Source organism: Simochromis diagramma, unplaced genomic scaffold, assembly GCF_900408965.1.
Source record: "Simochromis diagramma unplaced genomic scaffold, fSimDia1.1 OVJJ01000302.1, whole genome shotgun sequence".
NCBI classification, from domain to species: domain Eukaryota; kingdom Metazoa; phylum Chordata; class Actinopteri; order Cichliformes; family Cichlidae; genus Simochromis; species Simochromis diagramma.
This window is the reverse complement of record NW_024386792.1, coordinates 11,135,285-11,153,527: the sequence shown is the minus strand read 5'-3', so window position 1 is coordinate 11,153,527 and position 18,243 is coordinate 11,135,285. Positions and strand designations below refer to the sequence as shown.

At 39.6% G+C, this 18,243-nt stretch overlaps 1 protein-coding gene across 1 annotated transcript in view; it reads right to left on the bottom strand.

Moving 5' to 3' along the window:
• Positions 1–117: 117 nt before the first annotated feature.
• Positions 118–18,243, bottom strand: part of si:dkey-92j12.5 (multiple PDZ domain protein) — a 50,765-nt gene continuing 32,639 nt past the window's right edge. Inside the window, 23 exon segments of the mRNA XM_040024424.1 lie at positions 118–2,585; positions 3,260–3,383; positions 3,566–3,669; positions 4,736–4,840; positions 5,582–5,704; positions 5,957–5,997; positions 6,122–6,245; positions 6,378–6,449; positions 6,541–6,688; positions 7,443–7,636; positions 9,879–9,962; positions 10,202–10,552; positions 10,644–10,718; positions 11,251–11,343; positions 12,211–12,340; positions 12,420–12,511; positions 12,940–13,148; positions 14,007–14,106; positions 14,587–14,658; positions 15,142–15,207; positions 15,549–15,659; positions 16,918–17,095; positions 17,556–17,735. Coding sequence (XP_039880358.1) covers positions 2,439–2,585; positions 3,260–3,383; positions 3,566–3,669; positions 4,736–4,840; positions 5,582–5,704; positions 5,957–5,997; positions 6,122–6,245; positions 6,378–6,449; positions 6,541–6,688; positions 7,443–7,636; positions 9,879–9,962; positions 10,202–10,552; positions 10,644–10,718; positions 11,251–11,343; positions 12,211–12,340; positions 12,420–12,511; positions 12,940–13,148; positions 14,007–14,106; positions 14,587–14,658; positions 15,142–15,207; positions 15,549–15,659; positions 16,918–17,095; positions 17,556–17,735 — 2,923 coding nt within the window. The 3' untranslated portion in view covers positions 118–2,438.

The window sequence follows — 18,243 nt, the reverse complement described above, 5'->3', positions numbered from 1 at the left end:
ATCCAAGTGAAATGCAAAAAAAAGAAGAAAAAAAAGCATTACACCGTTTCTCCATTTCTCCTCGGGCCAGCAGGGAAGCAATTGTTCATCTGGAGAAGGATAAAGCAGACCGCGATGGCTGGGTTTCAATAAAGCTTGCAATGTGAACAGATGGCTTTGATTAATGCCGAGGCTCCAGACAGGATCTCCCTAGATGCCTCCTATTTCCTAAATGAGACATTTGTGTGCAAATGTATTGTTTATCAAGTTGTCACCAGTAACTCTGGTAATTAAAGTGAAAGTACTGAGGATTTTCCTTTAAAAAAAAAGTCACAGGTTTCCTCTTCCTCTGTGATTGTCGGACCTCAGGTTTAAAACGTCTTTGTCCAAACTTTAGACTGATCTTCTCAGCCTTCTATAAAATGTTGCCTTTTCTCTAATCTAGCTCATCCCCCTTCTTCTCTCCTCTCCTCACGACTCCTCCGTAATTCAGAGCTGCCTGTCATTCCAAGCACGACACGCACTTCATCCTGTCACCTTGACTAAACGTGAGTGATGCCGCATATGTACTCATGGCAGACAAAGGTGGAGAAAAAGTGCGAGAGAGGGATAAAGACATAGAGCATAACCGCTCTAAGGGGAAATTCAGTTCACTGGTTTGGAAACATGCAAAAAAATATGCAAAAAAATAATATAAAATAAAGAAAAAAGAAAAGAAGACTCTTGCTTCTTCTATCCATTAAAAATGTGACTTTCAGCTCAGTTGTCCTTGTTTAACAGTTCAGAGCTTTTCTCAGATACTGGTGTGTGGTGTGCATGTGTGAAATTTGAAAACTGAAAAAAAAAAAAAAAAAGGTTTATCCTACTCGGTGAGAGAAATCACAAAATATAACTTGTTGGTATTCATTAATAAAAAAGATGAAAAAAAACCCTCATCATATAAAACGTCTCTTTCACTGACACATTGCATCCAGAGATAAATCAGAAGGTAAGAAAAACAGAAACACAAGGTCCTGAACTTCAAAAGGTTTTGGATACAAAATTTTAACAAATTACATTTAATAAGATCACTTACAGAACATTTGGTTACACAATACCAGTGCGTGTGTACCATGTTTATATATCTTTGTGAGGACAAATACAAATGATGGTTAGGGTTAGGGTAAGCAGCTAGGGAAAACATTACGTCAATTAGATGTCCTCACTAAGATATGAAAACGAGTGTGTGCATCCATGTGTGTAAGTGTGAAGTGACTTCTTATATTAATGAAATTAATTACAGCGACGAAAACATAAGTATCACAGCCGTGTGAAGTCAGGTAAATAAATTTATATAAAACAGAGACGGTGTCTAATTTCACACTGAACTATTAACATCAACAATCAAGTCCTAAAAAAAACATCTGCTATAGTTGAAGACTATGAAAACACTGATTAATACTACACTGGTAAATAACGGTCGATACTCAGCAGCTGCTTCTAACAGATGCAGCAAAATGCATTTTTTCCTATTCTCTGTCCCGTTTAACATAAGGTGGTTATCATTGCTAATTATCAACATGCCACTTAAGACATTCAATATTCATGAAATCATGACACATTTTTAATTATTCGAACACAACAATGAAAAGAAAAGTACAACAGTCTTTCAAAGCAGACATCCTATTGCCATACAAAAGATTGGCAGAAGCAGTTGGCATATTTTGAGTCTTGGGAGTTGTTTGTTTGTTTGTTAAAGTAATAATCAAAATCCAGCACTAGGCTGCTATCAATTGAGGCTTCAATTATATATATCAGTATGAACACGCAACGTATTGATGAGTGTGTTTACATGAAAAATAATGCACAACAATGATAAACTATCCATCCAACCATTTTCTTCCACTCATCTGGGTCAGGGTCTCAGGTGCTCCTTAGCTATTTCCTTCTCCAGCTCTTGCTGGGGCTTTCCTAAGCCGCGTCCTGCGTCCACCCTGGGGGTCTCCTGCCAGTTAGACATGCCACAAAAAGCCCCACCTAGAGGGCATTCTAGGCCTTCTGGGCTGGAGGAGTAGCATCTCTACTCTGAGTCCCTCCAGAATGACTGAGCTTAGTGGTCATTCTGAAGGGACTCAGACTGGACTCAGGCATCCAATCCCCAAAGCCCAAGATGGAGGCCTTGGCAGCCCAATACCCGGCTCCTTAACTGGATTTAACTGGACATGCTCTGCTATATTTTTAAATACTGAGTGTAAATACAACAAAGCTGTGTTTGCAGTTGGAGGTAGAGTTCACAAATTAAATGCAATTTAATTTAGACTTAAAATAAATACTCTTCTTATAATTATATGTATTGTTTTGACATGTAGAGTGCCCTCTACAAGAGGAGAATCACTCTACAGCTTTATAGGAAACAACCACAGCCCTCCAGAGCTGTTTTAGGAAGATGTCATTAAATTGAGGTACAGTGGGCAGTTGTCTCATGAGAGCACGGTGAGGACGACAGTTCCTTTGGTCTTTTTCAGAATGTCCACAGCTTCAGCATGGGTCACACCTTCCAGGCAGTGTCCATTAACAGCAATTATCTGATCGCCACGTTTCAGCCTGCCATCCTCAATGGCTGCACCCTGAAGTACAAAGTCAACAAGAGCTTTTAAACACTAATATGGCAACACATATGTTAGGAGAAAAGAATGAATGTGAGGTTAAATGAATGTTTGTAATGATCACAAAGGAATTGGTCGCAACAGATGCTCAGAAATAGAATCAAGAAACAAAACAAAGGAAAGCAATCATGCAAAAACTGACATAATGCAGTTTACTACAGCATGGCACTAAGAGTTTACCACCTGTTACAAAACAAAAGCTATTTAACAAGTTATAACTGTGGCCTTTTTGCTTTGTTTCTTACATTGAGCAATAGACAATTGCTCAATGTAACAATTGCTAATTTGAGTTAGACAAATAGACAAATTGCTATTTTTGGTGTTGAATGACAAAAAAGGCACTATAACTTAAAACCACACAAGAATCTCTGTCTCTTATGTGGCTTACATAGGTAGTCACAAAACAACAACACATATAAAGTAAAACCACACACGGTGAAACTGCCTGCTGCCTGCTTTTTTACCCGAATTGCTGATGATTGGAGAAAGTTTTGTTTTGAACAGAGAAAACGCTATAAGAAGATGTGAGGGAGTGACTCAGTGAGTGACATACAGACTGCTGCTAAACTGTCTTTCCCAACATTAAAACTCTTTGGTTTTCACAACAAAAGGAGACCTGGCAGATGCTTTCTCACCTTGTCAAAGACAGTTTTGATGTAGATAGGCAGGTCTCCGTGAGGGCTGCCAAAACCTCCTACAATGCTGAAGCCGAGACCTGAGGAGCCTCTCTCCAGAGTGATGGTCTTATACATGCGAGCGCTGTAAAGAATACGATGCGAAACAATGGATGTTGGCTTCTGAGCGCGCCGATGTGCATGCATTTAAAAACAAGTGTTGCACCAACTGTTTAGTAAAGTTTGAGGCCTGCTTTTGTCTTTATTCATTAATTAAAGTGGAGAGAAGAACAACAAAATGACACTGTTAGCCGAACCACTTCTTACCAGAGGCTGTTGTGAAAGCAGGGCAGGCTGCTCGGCTGGCCTAATGACCATGCGCGCACATCGCTGTTACCTTGTGTGCTGCATCCCTGAGAAGCTGCTGCCACCTAGACAAACATAGATTCACACAAACAGCATGTTATGAGTGCAAAGTGTAAAGGTTTTAGCCATTTAGGACTACACAAAGAGACCAAAGTAAGCAGGACAGCCTGAATCCAAGGAATAGCATAACATCTACAAATAGTGACAGTAACATGTAATTAAAAATATATCTCATTATTTTATGCGATTACTCTGGAGAACAGTGCGTTTCTCCTGACTGACATCAGCAAGACAGGAGTGCTTTTCTTCACAGCTTTCTTTTAGGAGTATGCAGAGCATCACTTTGAAAATGCCTATTTGTGCTGAGTAGGCAATCTGGCAGACCACTCTACATGAGGTGCCAGTTTCACTTCAATAAAAGACAATGAAAGAACAATGAAACCAACACAGGAGAAGTCATTATAACAGAACACATGTAACATTTGAGCTAGTGTATAGTACATGTCTACAAAAAAATACAAGCTTCTCAAACAAATCTGCAAAACTGATGCATTGCAAATTTATCCAGAAGAAGTTGTGCTAACAACAGATTAATCAGGATTTCTGCAAAAAGTTAATATTTCTATAGTTGGACAATGATCAAATATCTTATTAATGCAACAGCGGTCTTATGCCCATCCAAATATTACCACAGTAGGAGTGATACAAGTCTAAAACCTTTTGATGTTTATTTTAAACACAAAATACTTGCCAAAAACAAGCAACATGCGCTTCCATAGATACAAATATAGTTTTTTCCCTTACAGCAGAAGTCTTTTTAGAGGAGATGGTGTGAAATCAATGTCATAAACACTGTTGTCTTGAAATTAACATACACTGACTGTGCAAAATGCTGATAATGAAGGGCCTCCTTTTTGTTAAAGACTTCTTTTTTTTTTAGTTGTCTGTATGTAAAATTATGTCTTGGGGAAATATGGAAGAAGATAAAAAGCCCTACGGGGAGCTGGCTGTGAACCATTTCTGTGTTTCTCTGACAAAACAGAACTAAAACCTGCTGACGTTATCGCACAGAAACTTACTGCCTTTACAGGCATTACATATCAGTTACTGGATGTCTCACTGTGACAGTACCTGCAAAATGATGGTTCCAGTGGTGTTCTTGAGCAGGGCTTCAGCATGGACATGAGTCATTCCCTCAGTGGAAACATCATTGATACTGAGGATCCTGTCTCCCATCTAGATGATGGACACACAAACACAAACACACATTTGTCCTAGACTTAACACTATCCCCCCTTTTCCTTTTTGCCTACAAAGTCTCCTTTTCTTTTCTGTCCCTATCTTTTTTCTTCAGGATTTCATAAAGGTTTACTTTTGGTATGTCACTCCATTTTCAATATTTATGTCTAAAATGCATTTTATGTTACATGTGTCTGTAATTTGATCATGGAGAAACATTTATGTCCTCTGCCCCTTGCATCCCGATCTATTCCAACCTTTATATTTGTTTTATGAGATGTATTTCAGGAAGAAAATGATGTAAAAATATCGACTTCTATTCCAATAAACATGTAACGCAGTCAAGGCAGTCCATATATTTGTCTCAGTGTTGGAAAAGTTCATTTTGGTAACCTTTAGTTAACCAGGAAAAGCGGCCTCTTCAGATTCTAAATGACTCCTGCACTCTGCGTTTACAGAAGAATACACAGTAAAACAACAGTCACCTCTAAAGAAAAAGGTATCTTGTGCCTCCTTCACCTTATTTTTTATGATTCCCTTAAATTTATCAATGCATACCAGAGAGTCTAAGTTTACAGCTTTTTGCAGATGTTTCAGCCTCTAAGGGACACAGTAAGAGTAAGAAAGTGCAATTTTCCTTATTTAAGGCCCAGTCCACACTCGACTAGTCACAATGTGAGGCATACATGAGACACACATGCATGCACGCACTGGTGTATATACATGGTCACTCCCCACCTGTAATTTCTGTGTTTTGGCAGCAAGTCCATTGGTATCCATGGTAGCAATAAAAAGAGGAAGGTTGCCATGGGGACTGCCCACTCCTCCAGCTATGCTGATGCCCAAGGAGTCGTATGGACCCTGGAGTGATTGCACACAGACACACAAACACACACATTTGCAACCTTTCCAAATGGCAGATTCGAGCATAAAATAAACACCCAACGTTACAGGAGCATGATATCCAGTCAGGAAGCAGGTTGTTTTCAGTATATAACTAATTTATACTAATTTGTAACTTCTAAAAATAAGTTAAATTATCACTACTCAGTTTCTCCAGTACAGTATGGCATCCAAAAAGACATTGCTTTTATTACTATAAGAGTGTTTTACCTTTTTTATTATCACTTTTCTGATGTCAGAGTCTTTGAATGCTGCAGAAGAGAATGACACATAACTATGGATAAAAAGATGCAAGAGTATATTTTCCATTCAAAGCAAATTGTTGGACTCAACATTGTAACTCAGACGATACTCGAGAACTTAGTTGACACTCACTGTAGCTCTCTATTTTGTTATCTGTCTCCCTCTGGTGGCCAAAAGAACCATCGCATACACTTGAGGGTGTAAGCGTGGAGCAGTCAGAGTCTTCGCTCTGGATAAAACACAACTTAAGGTACTCCTACGTTCACAGAGTAATATTGTTAAAATAGGTGTATAAACGCAATAGTTGACCTACGAACTACAGACTGAACTATAATTTCACTAGGAATCATATCACTAAAGAAATATGTAGGCAAGAGAAACTGTTTACCTGACTCCGCAGTGTGTACTGCACCCCGGCTTTAAAACGAGCCACCTCCAGGTGGACTCCTCCACTGCAACTCTGAGAGCAAAGTGACACATCTCACATAATGACGCGGCCATAAAAATGCCTACCTATGTGCATTTGTTTATAAACTGTGAATACGGCAGACCTGCAGAAGCGTGTGTGCACGCTCCTGTGATGCTGCACGCACGTCTTCCCCATTGATTGACAGAATCTGGTCGCCTAGCAACAACCTGCCATCCGAATCTGCTACACCTCCTCTGATGATATCTGACACAAAGATGCCAGTGTCATTACTGTTGGAAGAAAACAGAGGTCAAAAGCTGTGCCTGCCCCAGGCTTATAAATAATGTGACCTGTGCACCGGCTGTTTTGCATAATGTCACACCTGATTGTGCAAAAACATAAAGCTGCGAGAAAATTGGCACCCGAGCTCTTTGGAAAATGATGCGTCTTGCGACTTCTTTGCAGTGAGACCCTATCTAACCTTTATGGTAATTATCGAATGCTGGAGAGATCTGTGAAGTAGTTACAGAACATGTCAAAGGAGTTTGCCATGAAAACAGTCAATCTACTAGGGTCTATAAAGGGTTTTTTGTTTTTTTAGAATATAATTTTTGGAATTATATTTAAAAGGAACAGGTATTCTGCAATTTAAACTAACTAACCAGCCTAACTACAGCTTACAAACAAAAGTTGATTAAGAATAAAATTGTGTTAAAAATAGGCAACAAGACTAATCACTCACTAATAAAGTCACATTTATTTATTTTTAACCTATTTCTCATCTTCAGAAGTTGCGAGGAGGAGTACTCCCATTTGCCATATGTTATATTTGAAACCGATATATTAACAACTTCATCAGCCTCTTAGACTTCAGGCTCTTTCAGCAGGTGACATCACCTAGGTTGCGAACACGATGGTTCTGAACAAAATTTGATTTTGTCTTTGTTGTACTTGAAAGCACAGTGTTAGATAACACAGGCTCAAACCTGCTGTGAACATACCAAGTTGGAGGTTTCTAACTTGATAAAAGCATCCTGACTGTACCTCTTCCCCACAGTAGTGAAGCCCAGTCCTTCTCCAGGACGAGGCCTCAGCTCCAGGCTGAACACATCCCACAGGTCCTCCTCCCTGTAGGATTCCTGGTGCCTGAAGACACACAGCTGGACACGCTGGGTGGTGAGCCGTAGCACGGCAATAGCTTCGTCATGACTGGCCTGCCGCATATCTATGCCATTTACCTAGAAGACAGTGACAGTGAGAGAAACAGGGGAACAGATGCATGAAAATACATTCTGTTTGTTCAGGAAGTACAGGAACAAGTCTTTCAGTGGATACAAATCAGGCTGTGCAGTAGTTAACACTGACGGTAGAAGGTCTGAGGTGTGGCATTTGTACCTATGTCAGTTTCTCTCTCACAGTTCAGAAATGATTGTTAAATTAACTGGTGATTGCGTAATTATCTGTAAGTGTGGAGATGAGAGTGTGTGGTTGTTTTTCTATTTCTAGCAGCTTCCTTTTCCTTACGCAGCTTCACTTACCCTAACACTGCCATTAGGCTAAGCAGTCACATGATGGTGGTTATGAACTCGACAAGCTAACCCGTGGTCTACCAATGTAAGTAAGGGTGTGTTATACTGGCAGTAATATATGACCAATATAAAATATTGAAGAGTCTGCTAGTAGAAAAGTAGAAAAGCAACTGATTTTACATAGTAAGATAAAACACACAATACAGACTGAAAGCAACAGAGCTGCTGCACTCAATACAGCGTTAGTGTGTGTGAGAAAAAGCACTGAATAGAAGTGCATCATTAAAAGCACTTCGTGAATGTGTGTGCTTTAATGTCTAGACTATTTGAAACTGAAAAGAATGCAGGAAAAATGCCAATTATGTAAGTGAACAGACGTATCAGTATGAGAGCTCTATCATTAAATCACACGCAAATCTGATGGATTACAGATATTATTATAGCGTATAATTATAAAAATACAAATGCTGTAGGTGCTCTGCTTTAGTATCATATATTTAATCTTTATATAACAATAAAATTGGTGTAAAATTGGAAGGAGGAATAAAGCTGCATAGAAATAAAGACTGCAATGCTTGTTAGTCTACATGGAAATTCCAGGAATGCTGACACTATTTTCTTGGTGGTGACTTTATCGTGAACATAACCTAAACCGTAGCAGGTTAGGCCTGCAGCCATGGTGATGTGCCCAGGTAAAAACGTATACTTTTAATATGCACTTCGTATCTCTGTAGTTGCCTGGAGAAATCCTGCTTATCCTCTGTGTACTAACGCTTTAATTCTATGACAGCTGAGACCGGCTCAAGCCTCTCTGCAAATTCTAATTTGGAGAAGTGGTAAGATAAATAGACGATTATTATTAGAATTTTGTATTTATTTATTTTATTTGCTCTATTTAACTAGGAGAGATGACAGAAGCTACCAGAGCTTTACAGTCTCTCAGTTCAACAAGTATCTCTGTAAGTGTTTCTCGAGTCGTACTGCAGTTTGTTTAGTAGTGATGCGTACAGGGCTGGAAGCCAGTTTTCCAATTCAGTGTTTGTGTGATGATCTCTTCAATGAGCTGTTATCAGGAAAATGACCTCTAAACAACAGCAAAGATGTTAAATATCTTTGCATAGATGTTATCTTTATAGTTATTCGTGCACAATATGCTGCACACTGAATATCATCATTTGTCAGTTTTTTGGTTTGTTTGTTTTTAAATAGTAGGTAGTGTAGTGGTATAAGAATCTAATTTATCCAGAATCCAGTTTTTGAGCAAGATGTTCATGTGTTTTGTAGGACAATCTGTTCTCTAATATTTGTATATATTTTTTTCATTTTGGAGTTTAGTACAAACTTCAAATTAAAGACTGATATTCTGAAGTGACTGAAAGCAGTCCCCTGGAGAAGGTTTTAGGGGGATCAGTAGCATCCAAGATGGTATTATTAGTGTAAAAGCATCACAGCCCAGTTTCATTTAGATAAGGAGCAAAAAGTAGTGGACCTTAAATAAAACCCTGAGGATAGGTCTTTATTTTTAGCTCCTGGGAACCACATTTTCTATAAAAACAGGTTTTTGAGCTTGTAACCAGCAGTATACCTTAAAACCCTCGCTTTTAAATCATGTGAGTAAACAATTTTTAAGGCAGATTTTTTTTTCAGGTTTTCTTTGTTTGTTTGTTTCATTTCTGTGACTTTCTGGTTTTCACTATAAACTGAAGCTTGATTCTGTTATATCTGGCAAAGCAATCTGAGTTTGAGTTCCCAAAAAATTAGTTTCTGAATTGGAAAAAAATAGTGCATAAATAAAAAAAGAACACAGATACATCACGGCTGCGTTCTTCATACTGAAAAATATTGCAAAAACAAACAGAAATAAAAATAAATGCTGTGCGGTTAGAAATAACTTATTCACATGCACTGCTGTTTGTTCTGGTGTTTGTGTGCACATGTATCACTGCTATACCTCTAATATCTGATCTCCAGCCTGCAGTCTACCATCTCTCTGTGCTGCTCCTCCATCGTTCACTTCATGGATTATTACTGCCCCCTGGTGTAAAAACCAGAAACCACTTCCATCATTACACAACTCCACAACTGAATATTGAAACAACAAACAAACAAACAAATGCACAACTTTTTGGCCTAATTCGAGTACAAACTTTGCTTCCATCTGTGGATTTTTTATTTGCAAACATAAACAAAAATTATATAAAGTCACCTTCATGTCACAAGGACAAATAATGAATAACGAAATCTTTATGTTAAAAATCATTTAGCTGTTCTCACCAGCAGAGTGTCACATCCACCTACAATGCTGAGACCCAGGCCTACGTTTCCTTTATAAATCTCTATGGTAGTTTCCTTTCCTGAAACAATTGGACAGCTGACAGGGTCGGAAGTTGTGGGAGCTGATCCTGGCCAATCAGACCGTTCCACTGGAGAGGTCTGCATGGGTTTTAGAGACGAAGAGGAGGAGGAGGCGACAGGAAGGCTTAGAGAGGACACTGGAGTGAGTGAGCGGGGACTGGAGAGTGATGTAGGGAGAGGGAGAGAAGAAGAGGAGGAGGAGGAGAGACTCTTGGAACGGTTGATGGAGAGCTTGACAGTGACCCGGTGTTTGAGAATCAAACTGGACACCTGAATACGAAAAAGACAGCTGAGTCATAAATCATTAAATCAACTTGACCTTGAAGAGCATATATTTCACAGCCTGCATGTGTGCTTGCACCTTTTTTACTGACAGTCCAGCCACGGGTTCATCACCCACTGCTACGATTCTGTCTCCAACCTTTATCCTGCCATCCTGCATAAAGAGGCATGAATAAAATATGTAAGATAAGCAAAATGTATGAAAGTGAGTGTGTAGAAGAAAGATGGTGGGCGAGTGTGATTAAAAATCAAGCACACCCTCTGGACAAATATATGAATAACTGTTCCCTTAGGCCGGACATGAAAACGTATTAGTACATGATGACATCACTTGAAAAAATGGCAACCATCATCTGTTTCACATAATATTCATAATGCCAAGATGGCAGAACCATCACATCAGACTTGTACAAACCCTTTATAATTCAAATATGTTATGAGACGAGTTCTGCCCTGGTGAAGGCCAAAATTGCAATCGATTCTATTTTTGTGGGTAAAAAAGGAATAATACATATTTATTAATAACAGCATTTTTGTTCATTTAAAGATTACAGAGTAAATTTGCTCAGAGAGAACCAAAAAGAAAACTGAAAATGATTAAATTACTTAAAAGGCTTACATAGTATAGATACTTATAAATAGTATAGATGATATACGGGCATATGATCCTGTTGACGATGTCATACCTTGCTGGCAGTGCCGTGCTGGATCAGGGACGTGACCACCAGTCCTCCCTTAGAATTGTCCTCTTCCAAGCAAAGGCCAAGACCTGCATAATCCTGGAATGAGAAGCAACTATGTAAGAAAACAAACCTAAACACAATAATACTCATATGTAAAAAATGATTGTGCCAGTTTTAAGAGGTGTGCTTTAAGATGGGATTTTTTGGCTTTATTAGACAGACAGTGAAGAGTGACAGGAAACCAGAGGAAAAGGGGTCGGACAGGTCGGACTAGAACCCGGGCCAGCCGCTCTCAGCCATGCAGCCTGCTCATCCAAATTTGCTAAACCGGCACACTTAAGATGGGATTTGAAAGTGTTAAGAGAGTCAGTGTTACAGATGTCTGGTGGGACAGGATTCCAGAGGCAAGGAGCAAAGAAACTGAAGGTGGTAGATCCCAGTGTAGTCAAAAGGGCAGAAGGGACAGTGAGGAGTTCAGAGAGGTACTGCAGAGGGAGGTTATGGGTTGCCTTAACGGTGAAGAACAGAATCTTGAAATCAATATGATATTTAACCGGGAGCCGGTGAAGCTGCTGAAGGACAGGCGTGACATGACTAATGCAGGGAGGTCTGGTGATGCTCCAAGCGGCAGAATTCTGAACCAGTTGAAGTTTATGAATGAACTTGAGAAGGGAGTTAGAGGATGGCAGTACTATTGGGTATGAGAGATGGATGGAGGAGAATATTGGTACGGAGATGGAAATATGAGACTAGTGAAACCAATAACAGCACGTCTGCAAAATGTGTTTTTGTGATTAAAGTTACATGTTGTTCATTTTGTACAATTACACAGATACTCGTCTATCTATCAAGATTTTGGTACAAAAGTACCTGCTATCAGGCTGCCTTTGATACACAAAAATGTGCAACTGCAGTACAGACAACTGACAGTGGTTAGCCAGAGACCTACTGGATGTATTGTACCTGAGGTAGAATAATGTGTTCAATGTCACTGGAGATTTGTCCACAGCCTCCAGTGTCAGTCTGGGAGTCGATCGTGTCCTCACAGTCTTTCCTGAGTCCCTGGACCGTTTCACCTAGAGCTGCTTTATTTCTGGTAAAACAACACCAATGATTCCAGAAGCAGGTTACAAAAACCTTTAGTGTGTAAAACCAAAAAGCAACCATGTTACCTGATGAGAATGATCTTGACTTTACATGGAGCATTACTGATGATGGCGGAGGCATTCTGGTGACTCCGGCCGTACAAAATCTGACCGTTAATCTAGAAGAAACACAGCGTCATGTAGTTCCTATCCAACAACGCCTTTCCCCCTCTATTCACCTCTACATTAATCTTCCTTTCTGTCATCTCCTTCTAACATCTCCTCCCCCGCCGACTCATCAGCTGCTCCTCTCCCACTACTCTCCTCCTCATCTCTATTACATGGTTGTTCATTACAAAAATCCGGCCCAGCACCAACTATCATTCAAATGGTAATTTGCATGATAAATCTACTGTGCAGGTACTCAACGCTCTCATCCATGTCTCCAACTCCCTTCTATTCTTCTCCTGCTTTAATTTTTGACTTCACTATTTTGTCTCTCTCCAATGGCTCAACCCATTCTTGGAGTCTTCAATCTCACACCATTAATCTGTTAATCCCTACTCACTCATTCTTCCATATTGTTCCCATAGCCTGTCTTCCTTACCTCTAGAAGCTCATCCCCGATCTGTATCCTCCCATCTAAACCAGCGGGGCCTAGAGGGTCTATAGCTGCCACATAGACACCCATACGGGCCCTAGAATCATCCTTGTTGCCCGTGAGGCTGATTCCCAGGCCGTGAGCTGCAGGGTCCTTCTCTAGCTCAATCATTTGGAGCTTTCCAGACAGACTGCCATAACGCTGAAGCATCTTTTCTAGGACACAGTTAGCAGACAGAAAATTGTTAGGAGAATGATATGATTGTTAAGCCAAAAAAAGTGTGGCAAACTACATGTAATGAGTGACACATGGAGACATGGGCAAAAGCATTACACCCTGGAGGGGAATGTGTGTGGGCTGCTGCATTATGCCTGGAAGGGACTTATTGAGGGTGTTTCTGACTATATACAGCATGATAGTATGCACCTTGCGTGCACAACTGTGCAAGGAAAAATGAATATAGAGCCACGACTGTGATTTATATATGCATACAAAGTGTTTCAAACCACTTGTAGCATCATGGGGCAACGCTTTAATGAATGGATTTATATTTTCTTTGCTTGTGTGCATGTGCAAGACACACACAGTTTCCTTCAAATAGTTTTACACTATTTTACTAATCAACAGTATAAAGCACCCTGAAGCTCAAACACACTAGAGCCAGCTCCAGAGTGGGATCCTGATAACCCTAATCCAGGCGAGGTAACATGTCTCATAGTTACGCTCGTAAGAAATAAAACAGTAGATGCAATTTGAATACAGTTTTTTTTCCTGCCAAAAAAGAGACAGAAAAAAAAATTACTTAGAAACTAAAATGTATTCATACAGACGAATGTTACTCTTTCAAATGATGCTATACTTGAATAATATTTCTAAAACGTTTTTTTTAGGCTTTAATTTGTTCTTGGTACATTATTCATGCAAACTGGCTTGAAATGCAGGTGGTTTAAGTGTCATATGGCCTAAAGTATGTCCCAGAATTTGACAATTCAACTGTGAGTGTCAGAAAATGTTTATCAGTATTAAAATCTATAATGGATGGGGATGGCACATAGCCTTTTGAGGAGTCTTACTTCTGCCAGAGTCGTCAGCATCTTCAGCTGCTCCTGTGACTGGTGTTGTGAAATTCGTAGGGCTTCTCTGATCCATTCTATCGGATGCTGGTGAAGGTACCTTGGGACAAATTTTGCATTATTGAACAAGGAGAGTTTGAGATGCCTCAGGGGTCCTTCAGGGCATAAGTTGGACTACCCCTGAGGCTTGTTCAGTGCGCTTGATAAAGCACTGGGAAATAACTGATGAAGAGGATGAATTAATGAACGCTGTTTTAATGTCAGCTAAAAATAACATGAAAGATGACCAGAATCATGCATTATTTTGCAACTAACTTACAAGTGGATGGAAAAATAACTTCAAAAGAATGCGCTGACTCTATTTAGAGGCATGCATCTCCATCAAAGGCAAAAAACAAAGGGTTTAAACAAACAAGGTAGCTGCGAGGGACTACAAGGGTTCTATGTACAAAAATGCATGTTAATTAAGTTTCTGGAAGTTGGTTTGATGTAAATGCAAGAGTGCTTTTACAGTGTGGCACACTTGTGGTAACACACACACACACACACACACACACACACACACACACTGTGCACCAACCTTAAACGGGGTGGGAATGAAGGGGTTTGCAGGGGAAGGACTAAGGAACAGACCACCAAGGTTCTCTGCTTCCTAGTATCATGTGGGGAAACACAGACATAGCTCTATATCTATGAAAAAAGAAATCCCTGTCTCAAAAAAAACCTCTTTGAAGCTTCCCCATTCTTTTTTGGATTGCTGTGTAGGTGTTAATGACTCATCTATCTATATATAATATAGTGTGCACGAAACATTTTCTATACACTACAGCAACACACAGCCAAATATCAGTAACTGTGTAGGAACACAAAGTGAGAACTTCACAGCTTGTGTTCTCTCCCAGCGAAAACTAAAGATGTGGTCGCAACCTTTAAAAAACATGAAAAGTAGCTACTGCTCTTTAGCTCCAACGAGCAGTACTTCATATTCTAATGGACACGATTGTCTATACTAGAAAAGTAGTGGAAAGCACTACTATATCAAGGCTGGTGTAAATTTGAAATAAGATTTACGTATGCCATTGAAACAGGAAAAACCTTAATGCGAAGCTTAAAATAGGAAGTAGAGCGGTGTTACCCTGCTGCTGTGTGAGTTGGGCAGCAGTGTTGGAGTTAGTCTTTCATGGTTGATGAGAGCAGGAGACTGTGGGCGAAACACAAGACGCAGAGTAGGCGTATTATTTTCTATAAAACTGTACACGTAATGCTGAATAATTACTTATTCTGTCAGTCAAATGCATTTTTACCTAATATGCATTGTGTCCACAAGACATAATAATGCAACGCCCATGCACAACGCTGCTGCAACTTCTGGTGGGGCTTTCCAATAGAATATGCATTGCACCTTCACTTTACTGAGTGTTGAGATTCAATGTGAAAGAATCTGAAGCCTCAGGAGACTCAAATTCATGCATGCATGCCAGAATATACAGAGTCTGCAAGATGCATAAAGCTACCAAAAATCTGCTATTTTTGGTGCTGTACCTGAGATCCGTCTTGTCCAGACTGCACTAGAAAAGTCACAGTGTCTCCAGCTCTGCGGATGGCCTCCACTGCTTGCTCATGGCTGGCACTTCTCAGGTCCACACCACATACCTTAGCAACATCAACAAAAATGCACGTGAATACAATTTTCAGATCAGATCAGTGTAGATCTGTTTTTAAAGAACACATTGATCATCTAAAATCCAAGTTGCCTTAAAATAGCCATGCCCATTTATTTGCAATGCTGTCGGCTGTCTTTTTCAAAGAGACAGCTAGTGAAAAATTATATATCAAAATTTCTGACAGTTGACAATTTCTTTTATCTTGCAGTGTTGTACACACAGCTCAAACCTAATACAGCAGAATGGCATGTTTTCCCAGTCTTCACTTCACTTTGGTGAGTGTGTGCCCGCCGCTGCAGCTTCAGATTTCTGTTCTTGGCTGACAGGAGTGGAACCTGACATTAGTCTTCTGCTGCTGCAGCCCATCTGCCTCAACATGACATGTTGTGAATTCTGATGCTATTGTGCTTACAATGTGTGTTTTTCTTTAAGGACAGAGAATTTTTATTTAAGCTACTGTTTTTCTGTCTTTCTGTTTCCTGCAATCAGTCTGACTGCTCTTTTCTGACCTCTCACATCAACAAAGCCTTTCAGTCCACAGAAGTGCTCATTGAATGCTTTTTCAGAAAAAACATTTCACACCATTCGCGATGAACTCTAGAGACTGTCATGCACGGAAATCCCAGGAGATCAGCAGTTTCAGAAATATTCAAACCAGCCCATCTGGCACCATCAATCAAGCCGCAGTCAAAGTCAATTTGACTGTGTTTCCCCATCTGATGTGCGACGTGAACATTAACTGAAGCTCCTGACCTCCATTTGCATGATTTTATGCATTGTACTGCTGCTACATGATTACCTGATTGGATAACTGCATGAATAACCAAGTATGTTATGGCGGAGGGGGGTATAACTGCATTTTATTGTGCAGTCCTGTATTATATAATGACAGTGGAGCTGAACCTTCAATCTTTGACCAATAACAAATAACGGGCTGCTGCGAATAACATTTTATGGGCATTTAAACAACAAATTGGCCATTAGTGTGTCATATTACAATCAAATTGGCACCTTTTAATACAGCAGAGACCACAAACAATATTGAATTCCAGTACCGCATACACAGTATGTATTATATAAATGCATGCTCATGCAGTATGCACAATACCTTCTCTCTCTGCCACACACAAACACCACTGGGTACCCAAACACACACACACACGCACCTCTTTCCTGCAATTTCTGATAACTGCGCCTCCTTCTCTGCTACACACCAACACACATGTCAGTTCCAGGCATTCGCATACCTCCAGTATCCTGTCTCCAGCCCGTAGGGTCCCATTACTTGCTGCCGGGCTGTCTGGGCTGATGTTCTTGATGAAGACTCCCCTCATCATCTCACCGCTGCTCAGTCTTCGGCCCATGCCTCTACCTCCCATTATGCTGATACCTAGGGACTGACCTGGTGCTCGCGTTAGTCGCACACTGAAACACAGAGTGTAACGCAAGAAACATTACCAAACACTGCAGAGCTGAGATTGTTCTAACATTACTTTACGTATCTTAAAAACAGCGATGCATAATTTATCCAATGTGTATTTTTGCTTTTTTCAGTCTCTGCTGCTTAGTGTTGCAGATGGAGATTCAATGATTTAGTCAAATAAAACTTATAGGGAGACACAGAATAGTTGTTTTTTTTAATGAATTTCTTTCGTCTTCTTTTTTATGCAGTGCAATTTTTGTATCAAAGCGGGACGCATTCTTTAATGCAATAAATGCAAGCTGAAAATGAAATTCTGTACTGTAGTCGCTTTCTCTAAACCCAAGAAATATGAGCATGTAGACTCTGTTGTGCACGATTAGCACTGCTGTTATCATGACCTGAAGTTGCCTGAATAATCTGAATAATATCTCATGATAATTATTAGATGACAAATTCACTAACCTTTTAGGCTGGTCCCAAGACACTGTAGAAAGAAGCTCCTCCTTTCCTTCTTCTGCACCATCCACCTTTATCTCCACGTCTGGCTTTGATGCCATTCCACCTGTATTAACATTGTCCCTTTTCTCTGCTGTAATGTCTCCATCTTTGCTCTTCAGAGGTAGAGATTTTGCTATCTGCCAGCTGGGGATGAACAAAAAGATTACTTTATATAACAGGTTTTAATGTATGTTTTTGAATGATTATTTTTGTGCTACAATAACTTAAAGTATCTAAATTTACAGGCACCTTTCTGAATATAAAATACAATAGGAGAAGAACAAAATGCCCAACAAAGAAAGAATCCAAATCTGTGGTATAGTTGACACGTTTGGGACTATTATCCATGCAGATTTATACCTCTTAAACTACACACTGTGAATATTTATACACTCCATAATTCTTTTTTTCACATCCATGTGCCCAGTGTATAGCTCCATACCTTTTAAAAAGAGACATATTTTATTTACATACATTATACAACATTTTCTAATTGCAAATGTTTCTATTACATGTTGTTGTTATGTTTACTGTGACTGTATGCACACAAACACAGGCAACCAAATTATGTGACTTTTTGATAAGTGATCTATTGATATAACATGGATTTACAGAAAATGAATGAATTATTCAGTTTATTTATTCGGAAAAA